At 61.4% G+C, this 14,585-nt stretch overlaps 6 protein-coding genes across 6 annotated transcripts; all 6 read right to left on the bottom strand.

The window, feature by feature from the left end:
* Positions 1–581: 581 nt before the first annotated feature.
* On the bottom strand, positions 582–2,747 carry LDBPK_210460 (ubiquitin hydrolase, putative; the record flags this gene model as incomplete). Its single annotated transcript, XM_003860515.1, has 1 exon — positions 582–2,747. One exon carries the CDS (start codon positions 2,745–2,747, stop codon positions 582–584), a length of 2,166 nt encoding a protein of 721 aa, XP_003860563.1.
* A 2,791-nt stretch (positions 2,748–5,538) lies between these two features.
* On the bottom strand, positions 5,539–6,612 carry LDBPK_210450 (hypothetical protein, conserved; the record flags this gene model as incomplete). The annotated part of the gene is made up of 1 exon (XM_003860514.1): positions 5,539–6,612. One exon carries the CDS (start codon positions 6,610–6,612, stop codon positions 5,539–5,541), a length of 1,074 nt encoding a protein of 357 aa, XP_003860562.1.
* Positions 6,613–7,751: 1,139 nt separating this feature from the next.
* LDBPK_210440 (hypothetical protein, conserved) lies at positions 7,752–8,399 on the bottom strand (the record flags this gene model as incomplete). Its single annotated transcript, XM_003860513.1, has 1 exon — positions 7,752–8,399. The coding sequence occupies one exon, from the start codon at positions 8,397–8,399 to the stop codon at positions 7,752–7,754; it is 648 nt and encodes a 215-aa protein (XP_003860561.1).
* A 653-nt stretch (positions 8,400–9,052) lies between these two features.
* LDBPK_210430 (hypothetical protein, conserved) lies at positions 9,053–11,230 on the bottom strand (the record flags this gene model as incomplete). The annotated part of the gene is made up of 1 exon (XM_003860512.1): positions 9,053–11,230. The coding sequence occupies one exon, from the start codon at positions 11,228–11,230 to the stop codon at positions 9,053–9,055; it is 2,178 nt and encodes a 725-aa protein (XP_003860560.1).
* Positions 11,231–11,560: 330 nt separating this feature from the next.
* LDBPK_210420 (hypothetical protein, conserved) lies at positions 11,561–12,391 on the bottom strand (the record flags this gene model as incomplete). Its single annotated transcript, XM_003860511.1, has 1 exon — positions 11,561–12,391. The coding sequence occupies one exon, from the start codon at positions 12,389–12,391 to the stop codon at positions 11,561–11,563; it is 831 nt and encodes a 276-aa protein (XP_003860559.1).
* A 586-nt stretch (positions 12,392–12,977) lies between these two features.
* Positions 12,978–13,343, bottom strand: LDBPK_210410 (hypothetical protein, conserved; the record flags this gene model as incomplete). Its single annotated transcript, XM_003860510.1, has 1 exon — positions 12,978–13,343. One exon carries the CDS (start codon positions 13,341–13,343, stop codon positions 12,978–12,980), a length of 366 nt encoding a protein of 121 aa, XP_003860558.1.
* Positions 13,344–14,585: the final 1,242 nt, after the last annotated feature.

The following is a 14,585-nucleotide window of genomic DNA, read 5'->3' as shown; positions in this document are numbered from 1 at the left end:
GGGGATGTGGCCTCATTCACCGCTCGTAGGCGCACCTCATATCGTAGCATGAGGTGGGCGCACACGTGCCCCCCTTCCTCCTCCCTACGGACACAGTCACCCGTACACGCGCAGAGAGAGAGGAGGGAGGGGAGGCAAGGCCGAAGTAGAAGAGGAAAGCAGTCGAGGACGGCGACACCAGGGAGCGAGAGAGAAACGTGCTGGAGCACTCATCCCTGCACACGGACCGAGCCACGCAGCAGCACACGTAAAAAAGGCAGCCGTGGTCATCCGCAATGGAGAGGGCGAGGAGGGCGACCACACAGAAAGAAAAGGCGACACACACCACTTGAGAAACACAACGAGGACATGCAAGGGCCACAGCCAGCGACGCACGCCTGACGTTCTCTCCCTTTGCCGCTCACTTGAATCGTGAACTGCACGATCCTGCCTTGCCTTGTTTTGCGAGCTTCATGCCCGGCAGCACGCCTTCCAGCTCCACTGTCATCATCTACGTACATCGACTCTGCACAGCCACAGACCCGCATACACACCCGCGCATCGAGCTCGTCTGCAGGCTGTCCATCAGCGCGCACGCGACTCTACGCAACGCGCTCGTAGAGCAGTATGTAGGCCGTCGTCGTGACCACGCCGACAGCGTCGGATGGAACGCCAAAGTACTGCTTCACATCTCGCTCCGCCATCGTCGACACAGTCTCGTCGTCGAAGCGGCGCCACAGCTGAGGACCGTAACGGACACACGTGAAGTAGTGCCCTGAGTTTGGTCCCTCGCCAATGTGGGCGACAAAACCTGTCAGCTCGAAGCGCGCCTTGTGGCGGGCGACGCCACGAAGCTTGCGGCGTACCTCCTCCGACGCCGGCTTGAATGTGTCGGTCGACGAAGTCGCGTTCGCTTCGTCTTTCTGTCCGCTGCCGCTGTTGTTGTGCCCGCTGGTGCTGCTGACCGCGTCAACGCCGATGTTCTTCTGCGAGCGCGCCAGCTTGTTGCGCAGGCTCTGCTCGACCACCTCTGGGTCCGTCAGGTACTCCTCCACGTCCATCTGCATCGGCAGTGCGACGTGGTCCGCCTTCTTTGTGAAGATCTGCTTCTTCACGTCGTACTGGAAGCGCTTCAGGTGGATAAGGAGCGCGTACTGCGGCAGCTGCTGCACGTGGATCGTCTTGGCGGCGCGCACCGGCATCTTGCACTCCTCGCAGCGCAGCTTGTTCTTCCCCCAGAAGTACTCGGGGTCACCGAAGTGGTCGAGGCAGCGGAGGAGGGACGTGCCCTGTGCCGTCTCGAGGCTGAGGTCCATGAAGACCTCTTCTCGGGCGGTCACGTTCTCGCACTCGAGGCAGGCGGTGAGGGAGCCGAACTGGCCTTGCAGGATTACCTGGAGAGGGGTGAGCTCCCCGCTGAAGGGCTGCTGTGCATCCACCGCCTTGCCCCCGTTCGCGCCGGCGTCGCTGTTGGTGGCCGCTGCCGAGGTTGTCTTGTCGAGCTTGTTTTCCTTGTGGCTGTGGCTGCTGATGTGCTTATCCTTGCTGTGCTTCCAGGAGAAGGACAACGACCCCTTCTTCTTCATGGATGTCTCGTGCTTGAGAAAGAGGTTTACGTTGGCGGGGTCGGCCATGATGCGCTGCTCCGTGTCCCAGATATCATTCAGCAGAAACATGGTGAACTCGTGTGCGTCCTGCTGCATGTCGTTGTTGAAGACCTCGTTCTTGGCGCGCACGCAGTTCAGCAGTTCTTTTGGGGCGATCTTCTCGCGCGGGTACTTGTCCTTGGTGCGGTTGTTCGACTTGTGCATAACGGCGATGAGGCTGCAGAGCTGGAAGAGCACCGTGTCCTCCTCGAAGCCAGACTTACCCTTCTTGGTGAGGTAGACGTGGTACAGCTCGAGCAGCCGCAGCCGCAATGGGGCGCAGTGGTAGATCAGCTGGATGACGGAGTTGCAGTAGCAAGTGTTGCCGTAGTTCTCCAAGCCCAGCGGGTGCCCGGTTATCTCGAGGAACTTTGTGTGGATCGCTGTGCTGGGCGAGCCGCTGCCAGCCCCAGGTGAGAACGAGGTGGCCAGGCTCATCGCCACCGGAGCCTCCGAGGCGCCGGCGCTGAGGGATGCGCCGCCGTGGACGCTCATGTCTGGGGAGTTGGGGGAGTCGGCCAGACACGCATCCCGCTTCGAATGGGAGAAGGAGTGCTGCCGGTACGATTTGAGCACTGGTGAGCTGCAGGAAAGGTCCTCCACGGCGGTGGGGGTGCTTGTGTTGTACGTCGGAATCTCCATCGTGTTCGACAAATTCGCAGCGGAGAAGTGCCGGCGGGATGGGGAGAGAGGCGAGGATGGCGCACCCACGCGGAAGTCACTGCTGGAGGACATCATCGGCAGCTGCTGTGAGGCAGCCATCTGTATTGCGATCGGTTGGCTCCGTGGACCAGCGCCGCCGCTCGTCGGGCTGCTCAGCGACCTATCCGGGGTAAAGCAGGGAAGGGTGTACACCATGCTCTTTGCATCCACGTAGCGCGGCACTGACGAGCCGACGGTGTCCGTGGCCCCACTCGCCGATCTCAGTGGTGGCGTCTCGGCCGACAGCGCTATGGGACGGCTGGGGACCGATGCAGCGGTGCTCGCAGCATTTGGCGATCCCGCCTTTTCTGTCGCCGCGGGAGCACCGCCGAAGCCCACTGCCGCCTCCGACTGCGAGTTCCGGCGAAGTGGGTTGCTCGCCGACGCCGTGCCGCTGGACTTGGACGTCTCGTTACCCATCGCAGGTCAGCAGGAGCCCGAACGAAGCAAGGTGAGCGAAAGCCCGCACGGGGCGACGACGCGGACCGCTGCGCCCCTGCACGGACGCTCGTGTGACGTGCCCTTGTCGCCTCGGAGGCTCTCTCTCCCCCTCTCCCTCTCGACGCGTTTTTCTACCGCACAGCGACGCCACAACGCGCACCGTGGGGAGGGCTGAGAAGGTCCGAGGGCGGCAGGGGAGGAGCGCGGCGCGAGCCTGTGAGAACGAGCGCAAACAGCAGCAGTGCGCCGTGCGCCGTGCACACCCACCAATCCACACAGGCACACAGGGATGTCCTGCCGGAAGAGGACAAGGGAAGAGGCAACGAGACAACTGCAGAGACGCCAACAAGCATGTAAACGCCGACAAGCCGCGACAACGAAAAGGGGGGGGGGGGCAACGGCGCGCACCCGCGCACGCGGCGGATGTACCAATCTAAAGAAAAAAAAACGCAAGAAACACACCACAGCAAAAGGCGGGAAGGGCACGAAGGCCCCGACCCGAAATCGAGTAAAGACACACGGAAAGAGGGAGAGGCGATGAGGCCAGCAGCGCCACAGCCCGGACAGACACACACTTCCACCAGCCTGCGCGAGGCAGGGTTAGACGCACGCACCGACACGACGAGAAAAAAAAATGCTTGCAGCGGGCCAGAGGCGATAATAACGAGGGCAGAGGGCAGGAGGGGGGGGAGTGAAGGAGATATGGTGAAAGCAAGAAAAGAATGGCAATGAACCAAAAAAAAACAACCAAACCAAACCAGCAGCGACGAGGCGCACAACGCAATACAGCACGAAGAGCGTGACAGTGACGGGGCGGAGACACGGCGGTCGAGCGCCCTTCAACGTAGTGTACAGGCACGCGCCACCCCCCTCTCTCCACCCGAAACCCAAGCACTAGAGAGAAAGGTGTGAGGGCGAAACGTGAAGAGATGACGATAAAGCAGTGGCAGCACTACCACGGTAACGAATGCCCACAGGCACAGGCACAGACACAGACACCAGTTAAAGAGTAGGAGGGGAAGAGAAAGACCAACACCAAAGCAGAAGGGTGTGCGTATGTGTGAGCTTGGAAGAGCAGCCGCCCGTGCACTCCCCACAAGCGTACGGACACTCCAGACAGACCGACACGGACAGAGACCGACCGTCTTCAGAAAACAAAATACACACCCGCTAAGAGACGGAGCAGAGAGTCGGTGAGTGGCGCGGCCCACAGCACAGAGCCGCGAGGGAGGGGTTTAGGGAGGGGGCAGAGGGCGTTTCGCTCTGGGCTTGTGCGAGCTCGTATGCGTGCGTGCGCGCACGTGCGCCTCCGTCTCTCTCTCTCTGTGGTTTGCTCCACCGCCTTTGAAGTTCGCAGACTCGCAACGCAACGGCGGCCGTGGTGGGCGGTGCAGTGGCGGATAGTGGCAAACAGCAGCAACAAAGATGGATGCGGGAGGCAGCACAGGAGAGGTGATTGCGGCTGCCGACTTTCCTCTAGTGCAAGTTGCTGGCGTTTGCTTCCTTTCGACTCCAGCGTGCTGGTCGCGGCCGGCGGAGGGAGAGGAGGAGAGGTACCTCTAATATCTATGCGCGCACGCCTTCACGATAGTATGGTGTCTGCGTCTGCACCTGTCCGCAGCAAACCTAGAGAGGGCAAGGGGAGGAGGAGAGACAGCCCCAGTTAAGGAGTGCGAAGGGGGTGGTGATGGGTTGCTGAAGTGCGCACTAACAGTGGTGTGCAAGTCGAACGCCTCCTCCTCCGTTGGTCTCGTTGCCGTACGTTGAGGCGGGGCGCCTGAAAAGGCTTTTGTATTGTTGTTGCTGCGATGCTTGAGTGCAGCACCGTTTGGCCTGTGGAGTGCGAGCGTGTGTTGTGTATGTGTACAGAGATGTGGGTACGCGACTCTGCGCGGAGAGACGCAGCGGTGAAAAGAAGGGAGGAGAGGAGCGCTAGCACCTGCTGTACTCAGACAGAAAGACACATAGCGCAGGAAGCTCGTAAAACAAAGCCATCAAACACAGATTGCACGCGACAGAAGGCCGTGCATGCAACGATCACGGAGAGGCGGAGGGAGAGAGAGGGAGTCGTACCGAAGAGGCAACCGCCACTACCAGTGGAGAGGTTCTTGAAGGCTAAGCCAACTGCACGGCAGTGCTTTAAGATAGACGCACAATGGTGGAGCACAGCCGCCATCCACATCTCGTCAGACACAAACGTGCTCATACGCTCGCGCCCACGAACACAAATAGAGAAGAGGTGTCATCAGGTGCACTGCCGCGAGATCCCTGTGCGAGGACATGCACGGACACTCACCCCCCTCAAACTCACAGCCCTGAGCGTATCATCCGTCCGTGCGACTTCGATCCTTTTCCGTTTTCTGTATGAGCCCCGTGGAAGGGTGGAGGAAATGGGAGGGGCGGGGGAGGGCAGCAAATCATTATCCTCAGCCTTCCGACTTGTGAGCAGAAACAACATAGCTGTGCAGCAGCACGCACACCTCTGCACGCGCACACGCACATCGCGATCACAGCGTCACGCTGCGTGCTCTGAATGGTAGGCAAGATCTCACACACCCTCGCCATCGGCTGCATCCTCAGGCGGCCCCGCCCCTCTTTCTCACTGGACCCCCCCCCCCACACACACACACAACTGCCGGTACTCACGACTGAAGGGAGATGGAGCACTACAACTGTGGCGGTGGAGTGCGATAATAATGCTCGGGTGGGTGTGAGAGGAAGGATCTGTGAGGGGAGAAGGGGAACACACCGAAACGTGGCTTTCTCTCTCCTAAACCCCAACCCCTTCCATCACACGCTGCAGCAAGCTGTCAAAGGTCATCTCAGGGCAATCTGGCGGCATCACCGTCGATGGCGTGACCTCCTTGAACTCCGCCACCACGCCGCCGTCCTCTCCCTTGGCCAGCTGCACAATGCCGTACTCGAAGCGCTGCTCGGTGCTGTTGTGGTAGAAGGTCTTCAACAGACTCTCGACATCGCTTCCGATGTCGGACTTCGCGGGCGCCGCGGCCCGGCTGCTCGGCCGCCCTCTGGTCTTCGCCGGTGGCGCTGGCGGCATCACATCCGTGCTGGGGACGGCCAACGACGCCGTTAGCGACGCACGCAGCTGAGCGTCGAAGAACTGCTTTTCAAAGTACTGCTCCCGGGCCAGGATCTCTCCGTAGATGATCACCTGCATTGCGTATCGGTACGTCTTGCTGTTCGGCAGGTGCCGCAGCGCGCCGGGGCACGCCGTTTCAAACGCACCAAAGCGGAAGTTGCTCGTGACGCCTCCTGTCGTCTTCCAGTCGCCGATGAGCACGCGGTTCGTGCGGCGGTTTCGGCCCATGAAGTCGATCGTGCCGGCAATGCCCCACCCGGGTGCTGCAATCACCTGCTCCGCGCCGAGCACGTCGTAGGCGCTCAGCACCTTCTCTACGGCCATCTCGGCCACTGGCAGGTATAGAGCCTCCTCTCCGTGCAGCACCTCGTCTTCAAGAGGTGTCGTCGTGATGGCTGCGGGTCCTGTCGCGTCCGCCGGCCGTGCTGCCTCTCGGGCTTGCTTGCGCTTCATCAGCAGCGTAAAGGTCGGCGGCGGTTTCTTGAGCAGCTTGCACTCGATAAACTCGTGCACGTTCTTGCCGAGGAGGGCCTGCCGTGACCAGCCCTGCTTGATCTTGTCCACCGGCTGCCCCGTCTTCTTGGAGACCAGCTCCAGCACGCGCTTCTCGTCGAAGGGAAAGAAGCGGTCAAGCAACTTTGAGACGGAGCGCAAAGTCGTGCCGCCCAGCTTGTACTGATGCCACTTGGCATCGAAGAGGATCTCTGAGCCGGAGGGGTGACGGATACGCTTGAGCGGCTGCATGCGGATGGGCGGGGTGGGCGGTGTCTCGCTGTCTGCGTGTGGTGTCTAGGTGCGTAGGGTGCCACCGCAACGCTTACCGATGCCCACCCCCTCGTTCTGTCTCTCTCTCTCTCTGTGTGTGTGTATGCCTGTGTGGGGCACGTGTGCTCTACGCAATACACGCACGCCCGCGTCCCCTCTTTCGTCCGTAGGGCAAGGAGCGGGAGCTCCGCTTTTCCTCTCGAAGAGGGCCTTCGTGATGCCGCACCAACACGCTTGGCGCGCTTATATGTACATGTATGTGTGGGCGTGTGCGTCAATCAGCGAAGATCAATTTTCCAAGAACCAAGGATGCGGGACGAGCGCGCGTGTCGCGACTTTCACTCGCGCCCTCGGCTGCCTCTCTGCGTATCTGTGCGTGCGCGTGTGTGCGTCGATGGATGCGTTGGAGATGCGCGCGGGTGCGTGGAGGAGCGGACACTGACGGAGACGAGAGAGTCATGCAGAAGGAGGGAGGGAGGAGGATGGGCCGAGCAGCAGAGAGGGGCCGAGGCTGACGTGATACTACTTGCGAGGCAACTGATCCCGAGAGAGAGACACCCCTGAGAGTGAGGTTGGGCGGAGAATGAAAAAGGAAGCTTGCTGATGCACCCCACTGACATCGCCTACGCTCGCAGAGACCTGCGCCTACATGTGGCGCACAGGGCAGCGCAGTCAGCAGTACGAGGGAGGGAACGAGCGGGGGAAAGGAGGGACAACTACCGCCAGTGTCCGCGACGCTGCTGGCAGAAGCCACCACCGCCTCCGCACAGGGTTGACCTCCCTGCGCTCTGTGCGTTTCTTGTCCTTTGCCTTTCGAAGATGTACATCGATACACACACACACACACACACACACACCTGTGCCCACATGTACCTCCATGTGTGCTCTCGCCATCACCACATCAGCATCAGCTACCAATACATAGAAGAAGAGGGAAGAGGAGGAGGACTGTCTCACGCTGCCACCACACAACTCGGGGGAGGGGAGGGCAGGAAAGAGAAGTGAGAAACGAAGGCGACAAACAAACACAGCAAACACAGAGACACGAGCCTCGCGCGCGCACACACACACACACACGGAGAAATGCGCAGGGGCAGCGCGGCCCGGAAGGGGCGGACTCACTGGGCCACGGAGGAAGCCTGCGGCACGTCGGCGGCTTCGACGTCTCTCTGCTCCGCCGCCGCAGCCGCCGGAGGCTGCTGGGCGATGGGCAGGAACAGCTTGAACTCCGGTGGCAGCTCCTCCTCGGCGTATAGGCGGTCGCTGAAGTACAGACGGCGGATGCGGCAGTTCGCGTGCACCTGCACCCGCAGCGTCTCCACGTAGTTCGTGCCGTAGGCGCGGCGCGTGAAATCGGATAGGTTGAACTGGATCTGGTTCCAGCCCTCATCGAGGCGCATCGGCATAGTGCATATGAACGGCTTCACCTTCGTTGTGCTCTGGTAGTTGCTGGCGCGGAAGCGACGGCGCATGTTCTTGTCGTCCAGTATGGTCACCTCGAAGGAGAAGTACTTCTTCATGTTCTTGATGATCATGACGAGAAACGGCAGCTTGATGCCAAGGGTCTGCTTCGGGTTGGCGGGGCAGACGATGTAGCACGTGCTAACATTGCTCCCCATAATCTCCAGCACACTACTCTGGATGTCCTCGTCGGTGATGCGCTTGACGTGGCCGTTGCGCACCTGCGAGTCCCAAATCTGCAGTGGCTTCGAGCCGATGCTGTAAAGGATCGACAGGAAGCCTGCCTGGTAGCTGTTGTGGAACATGGCTGGAGGTATCGGGGGGGGGGGCGGGCGAGGGCGGAGGCAAGTGCGTGTGTGCTCTTCGTAACGGAAGGCAGACACACACACAAAAGAGAGGAAAACGTCGCTAGTAGTGATGAACACTCGTGCCGAATCTAAGCGTGGCAGAGTTTCGCGTGTGCGATACGGACGTTGGTGGCTGTGGCTTTGTCTTGCTGCTTTCTGAGGCGGGGGGAGGGGAGGGGGTGGATGAAAGAGCATGGATTGAACAGCTGTGCGCCATGTCGTAATGTCGCCACTATCGCCTCTCCATTTCTCACGACGTCGCGCCAAGCGAAGCAGAGAGGAAGAGAGGGACGGGACAGACTCACCTTGGCCGGCAGACGCGATGGTGGCCGCAGCTGCGGTTGTGAGCACCACGCGAAGCACAAGTACACTCGCCGCGCCTCCTCCTCGTATGATCGCTGCACGAAGACCTTTGCCAATTGGCGTGCATGCGAGTTGAATCGCCAGTTAGAGCGCAGCTGTGGGAGGCAAGAGAAGTTAGACAACGTGAAAAGCTGCGCGGCAGCGGATACACTGGCGGTGCCGTCGGCGGGGCTGCGTCCCGGTCGAGGAGAAAGGGGAGGCGGAGAAGCGTCTACACACACCACACACCAGCCTGACGCTCGTGTGCGTCATACCTCCTCGCCCAACATCAGCGACCCCACCGCTGCGGCGATGTCGTCGCGGGTCAGCCCAATCGCCTCTGCGACCTCGTCAAAGGCCACTTCCTCCCGCATGCAGCCGCGCCACACACCCTCGGAGCAGCAGCCGGCGGCGACCAAGAAAATCATGGCCAGCCCTAGCACCTCCGGCGTCGACTCTGCAGTCTGCAGCAGCACCGCTGGTATGGCGAATGGAAACTGCAGACTGCGCAACAGCGAGCAGTTGCTGCTCTGCTGCCCCGCAGGCAGGCGAAGAGATAAACCAGAGAACCACACGCCCGACCACGACATGTTGGACAGGACGGCGTAGTCCACAAAGAGAAGACGAGACAGCGTGGCTGTCACGTCCTCGGAAAAGATGTGCGAGACGAGCAGCTCGCGGCGCTGCTGCTGCAGCAGCGGGTCTACGCGAAGACCCTCATTCTCGACATCGAAAGCCGTGTCACCGACTGATTCCTCAGCGGCGCCAGCCGCCGCCAAAGCCTCGACGCTGCGTTTCTCCAGCTCAGCAACGATATCCGCAGAGACGCTGTAGAAGAGCGAGCTTGCCCTGGTTTCGCGTGATGAGGCCGCTGCAGTGAGGCATCGCTGCAGCGCGGGACGATGACGTGCATAGTGCGCGTGAAAGAGCCTACGCGTTTGTGCGCAGCTCGTGTTCATGATGAAGTCAAGTAGCAGCAGCGAACCGCGGAGGACTGGCCGAGGCGGGAACGACGCCGGCCCCTGTGCAGACCCGAAGCGCCTCGCTGCAGTGGCTGCACTCGTAGGAGACGGCGCGGTGGCGGCGTCATCCGCCATTCGCGAGAGGCGCGTCTCCGATAAGCGCGGCCCCACCTCATTGCTCCACACGTGCTGAAGCACTTGCATCTGCTCAAGCACCTCGCGAAGGAGCGGTGCCGAGGACGCGTCATTCACCTGCGCTGCCGTGTCGGCGCCGCGTGCCTTGTGCGCAACTCTCGCCGCGCGCTTTCCCGGGTTGCAGCGGATGAGCTCGCTACTTTCGAGGGAGACCCCCACATGCACCGGCTTCAGCGCACCACCAGCAGGACCAGCAGAAACAGAGGCAGAGGCATTAGCCGGTGCGTTTCCGCCTTCCTGCTGCTGGGTCTCCAGAACACGCTTCACCAGCCCCGCAGAGGATGTCTCCGCGCCAGCGAGCTGCTGCAGCGCCGCCACTCTCAAGTTGGGAAACAAATTCGTGATGGCGCCGAGGATAGAAGGGTAGTCGTAAGCAAAGTACGGCGACACACGCCGCATAATGCTCGACTCGTACGTTTCCTCGCACTCGGGGCTACAGAAGCGCTGCGGGAAACTGGCGCCGATCAAGCCATTACGCAACACGCGCGAGGACACCGGTGCGGTACCGCCCGGGCCCACCGGAGCTGGTCGCACAGCAGCACCAGCAGCCGCATCATCCGACGTCGCGGCAGCTCGCATCGCCCTCTGCTCGCGCATCAGCTTCTTGCGCTGCATGCGGTTCAGCATAGCGCGTTGGCGCTGGGCGAGTCGGAAAGACTCTGCCGTGTACAGGTCCTCCTCGTAGACGATCTCCTCAGCATCTGCGTCCGGCTGATCTTTGATGGACCGTGCCGCTGCCGCTGCGCCGTCTGCCGTCTCTCCTCGCCCGCGCCTGTGTGAGCCATGGCTGCGTCCATCAGCCTCGTCGTCCGTGGTATCATCACCCTCGGCGCTTGATGCGGATAAGGATAGCGAGGAGTCCCACTCGAAGGACAGCGTGCCACTGCCCGCAGCGAGCAGCCCCCGTGGCTTGTTGCTGCACCCAAAGCACCCACATAGTTCGTTGTAGTTTCGCTCCACCAAGATGTCCCGCAGGCTTCCGCGGTCAATGAGGTGAAGCATGTGCTGCGAGAGCGGTGCTGCCGGGTCGAACTCGCGTGTGGTGGAGGCGAGGTACTCCGTGACGAAGGAGACGGCCTTATCGATGATGACTTCCCACGCACCGCCACGGGCACCACTGCCGCTCTTGACAGCGCTGTCCGCTGGCGAGTGAGACATGCGCACGTCCCTGTGCACGTGCGAAGGAAGAGGAGAGGCGTGTGGAGGCAGAGAAGGCTGTGCAGGTGAGGACATCCGTCGGATACGCAACATACGCGCCTGCACTGCGCAGAAAAGTAGGGCACAGCACATGAGCACTGCTTGGCCACAGAATGGGGGTGAGGTGGGGGGGGGGGGAGGCGGCGGCGGCGGAAAGCCGCGCTTGTGCACGCGCCTGTCTATGTGCTTGAGAAGAGGGTGGTTTGGCAGAGTTGAGCACATAAAGTCGAGAGGCTCTCAGGAGGACGTGAGAGAGCGAAGGCACAGGCGACGGTACAAGCACACTATATGCTTGTGTGTGTGCATGCACGCAAGGGTGAGGGAAAGCAGAAAGGGAAGGGCGGCGCAAGCCATGACGAGAGCGCCATGCACCCACCCCACCTCCCAACTCCAAACACGTGTTCCGACAACGCTGCAGTCCCTCTATCGAGGCGGCAGTGAGGGAAGGCCGAACGCTGAGGCGGCCATCACCGGACCGCCTTCGCCTCCGCTGTTGATGACACCAACACCCGCGGTGGCGCTCGCCTTTCCCGTTGGCACCGCCGCGCCACCGGCTGCCATCGCCGCGGTCCTCGCCCCGCTGCTGCCACCACTGCGTCGAGGATATGGTGGCCCGTCGCCGTCAGGGCTGCTTTCTCCGTTCGCAGGGGCCATCTGCCGCTTTCCTTCCGGATCCGCGTACCGCGGTGGCACCGTCGTCGGCCACGTTGGAGATGATGATGCGCTCAAAGACGGCATGCTCGGCAATGTGACGCCACTGCCGTCGTACTCCCCGCTGCACCATTCCTCCATCAACTCGTCTTCTCTGCCCGTCCGTCGGTGATGCGCCAGCATGCGTTGGCGCAGTCTGTGATGCAGTGGGCTGAGTTGCGTGTCCTGGCGGAGGCGCTTCCGACGGTTCTCGGGGAGTTGAAGCAGCCCATGGCTGTACTCGTGCAGGAAGGTTAAGAGGGTCGGAAGCGGAATACTGTCGACGTCCTTCTTGGCGCCCTGCAGCATCCGTGGGGCCGCCGGCCCCCACCTCGCTTGCTGCTGCTGCTGCTGCTGCTGATTAGCGTTCGCCACGTACTGCTGACAGAAGTCGCGAATATCGGCGGCAACGGTGGCACGATGCATCGCATTCTCGTGCACGAGGTCGCCGCAGCGGCGCTGCTGCCGCTCCACCTCATCACGCAGGCCCTGAATAATTTGCTCGTACTCGGCCTCCGTTTGCGCCAGCTGCCTGCGCCAGTACTGCTCGGAGTTGGCGGCCATGGCGGGCGTGTGCGTGCGTTACGCCTTACGGAGACACACACCCACACACAGAGTAAGAAGGAGGGAGAAAGACGTGCTTACGGATGTGCGCGTGACAGCAGACTGGCGCAGACAGGCACCGTCGCCACCCCTTAATGGTGCTCTTGCAGTTGCGCGTGCGCGAGTGTATGGGGCGCTTTTCGCAGCTGCGATGACTGTCGTGTTTTTAGCGGGAGGGGTAAGAGGAAGCTGTGAGATGAACAAGACGCGTGTGGAGAGACGAGGGGCGGCGGCTTAGGAAGTAGAAGGGCAGCGACAGCGAGAGCCTCACGCACACAGCATGCAGTGCGCGGAGACCTTGAGGGAAGGAAGGAAGCAAGGAAGGAAGGAGGTGCTCTCGCTGGCGAGAGGCGGGAGGGATGAGGAGGTGAGAAACTGTTCCCCTCCACATCACATTCCTCTCCCTTTAAGGGCTACACGCATAGACGACGCCCTTTTCGCTTGGGAGTCGTTCCCCTACATCCAAGCGGTGAAAGGAGAGCGTGGGTGCGCCACACGCACAGACACATACGAGCAGAAAGACGACTCGCGTCGCGCTTGTTCACATCTACACCCCCTCCAATCCGCGCACCACCCTGTCTAGCTTCGCCACTTCCACCCGCAGCGCCTCGTAAGCCTGCTGGTCGAATTGGTGCGCCTTGTAGAGCCTCTCACGCTTGGCGTTCTGAAGAAAGCGATGCAGGGACTCGTAGCTGAACTCTTGCTGCATCGCGCCATACCACGCGATGGCGATCCAAGTCGCGCTGTACCCGACGAGGTACGTGATGGGCTCGACGAAGTTCCAGTCGAAGTGGACGTATGTCCAGTCAAAGAGCACCGCCGCCTGTAGCACGAGAAAGGCAAACAGCTGCTTCATGAATACGTCCGGGTAGTGGAAGGCGATCTCGTCACACTCGGCCTTGATGCGCTCCATCGCGTCCAGCTGCCGGAGCTTCGCGGTGAGTGTCTTCTTCAAGTGCCCATCACGCGCCGCCCGCAAGTGGGAGACCTCAATGGGAGGGTCGAGAGAAAAGGAGTCGGTGCTGGGGCTGCCGCACACACCGGTTGCTGTCGCCAGGAAGCGACATTCAGTGATGGATGCGGTACGGAACGCGCTTGCATGTGTCGACGTCGTCCCCTTCGCCAGGGCCGACGAGAGGGCGCATCGCCGCGACAGTGGTGCAGCGGCCGCACACTGCGGCAGAGAGTTGCAATGACGAAGGAGCGTCAGGGGCAACATGGCGTCGAAGAAGGGCAGCGCGGAGGGGAGTGGGGGGGTGTGGCTGTGTGCGTGTATGCGTCTCGAAGCGAAACGCCACCGAAAGAAAGGGTGCGCGGTGCGCGGAGAAGCGCCTCACCCGTTGCCTTCCAGATGCTCTTCGCACACAGGGGGCGGGAGCGGGAGATACGGCGCTGCGAGCGAAGGACTGCGAGGACGGCGCAATGAGGCAGAGAGACAAGGCGGCGCGCCCCGTTGCCGCGGAAAAAGAGGAGCCGAGAGAGAGAGTGGGAGGAGTCGGGGTGAGAGAAGGCAACAAGAAGTCCACACATGACCTTGTGAGCAGCGCCATAAAGCGAAGCGACGACAGCACACACACACGACTTGTGCACAGAGCAACGTAGCGTGCCTCTTGTACGCGAGTGTGCAGACAAGAGGATAGTAAAGGGAGTGGGGGGGGTACGGTGAAGCAATCAACACAGTCCATCAGCACAACTACCGAGCACGGCCCTCATCGCTACGTACTCGGACGATGCACACGCTCCTCCCCATGCCGAACACCATACGGAAGAGTGGAGAGGTGATGAGTGGAGGACGACATGCCGTCGCCTCGCCTTCGCGCATCATTTGACCCGACACGCCGGCCATGCTTCGCCTTCTCCATTCTGCCTCGGAAGCAGGAGGGGCAGTGGGGCGCTGCGCCCCCCACCTTGATTCGTATTCGATCCTGTTTCGGTTAAGATGCTGATCAGTGCACACCGGAGGGAAGGAGGGGAAGGGGGGAGGGGCACGTGTGAGAGATAGCGAACGAGAGATGACCAGAGGGATAGCTGAGGAGGGGAGGGAGGAAGTAGTGAGACACAGGGCCAGAGACGCACTCCTCCACCGCAGCTGCCCTTCTCTTCTTCCTCTTCCCGTTGCCCACATTCTGCCATTTGCCCCCCCCCCCCCCACACA

Source organism: Leishmania donovani, chromosome 21, assembly GCF_000227135.1.
Source record: "Leishmania donovani BPK282A1 complete genome, chromosome 21".
In the NCBI taxonomy this organism is placed as follows: Eukaryota; Euglenozoa; class Kinetoplastea; order Trypanosomatida; family Trypanosomatidae; genus Leishmania; species Leishmania donovani.
This window is presented reverse-complemented; position numbering and strand designations above follow the sequence as displayed.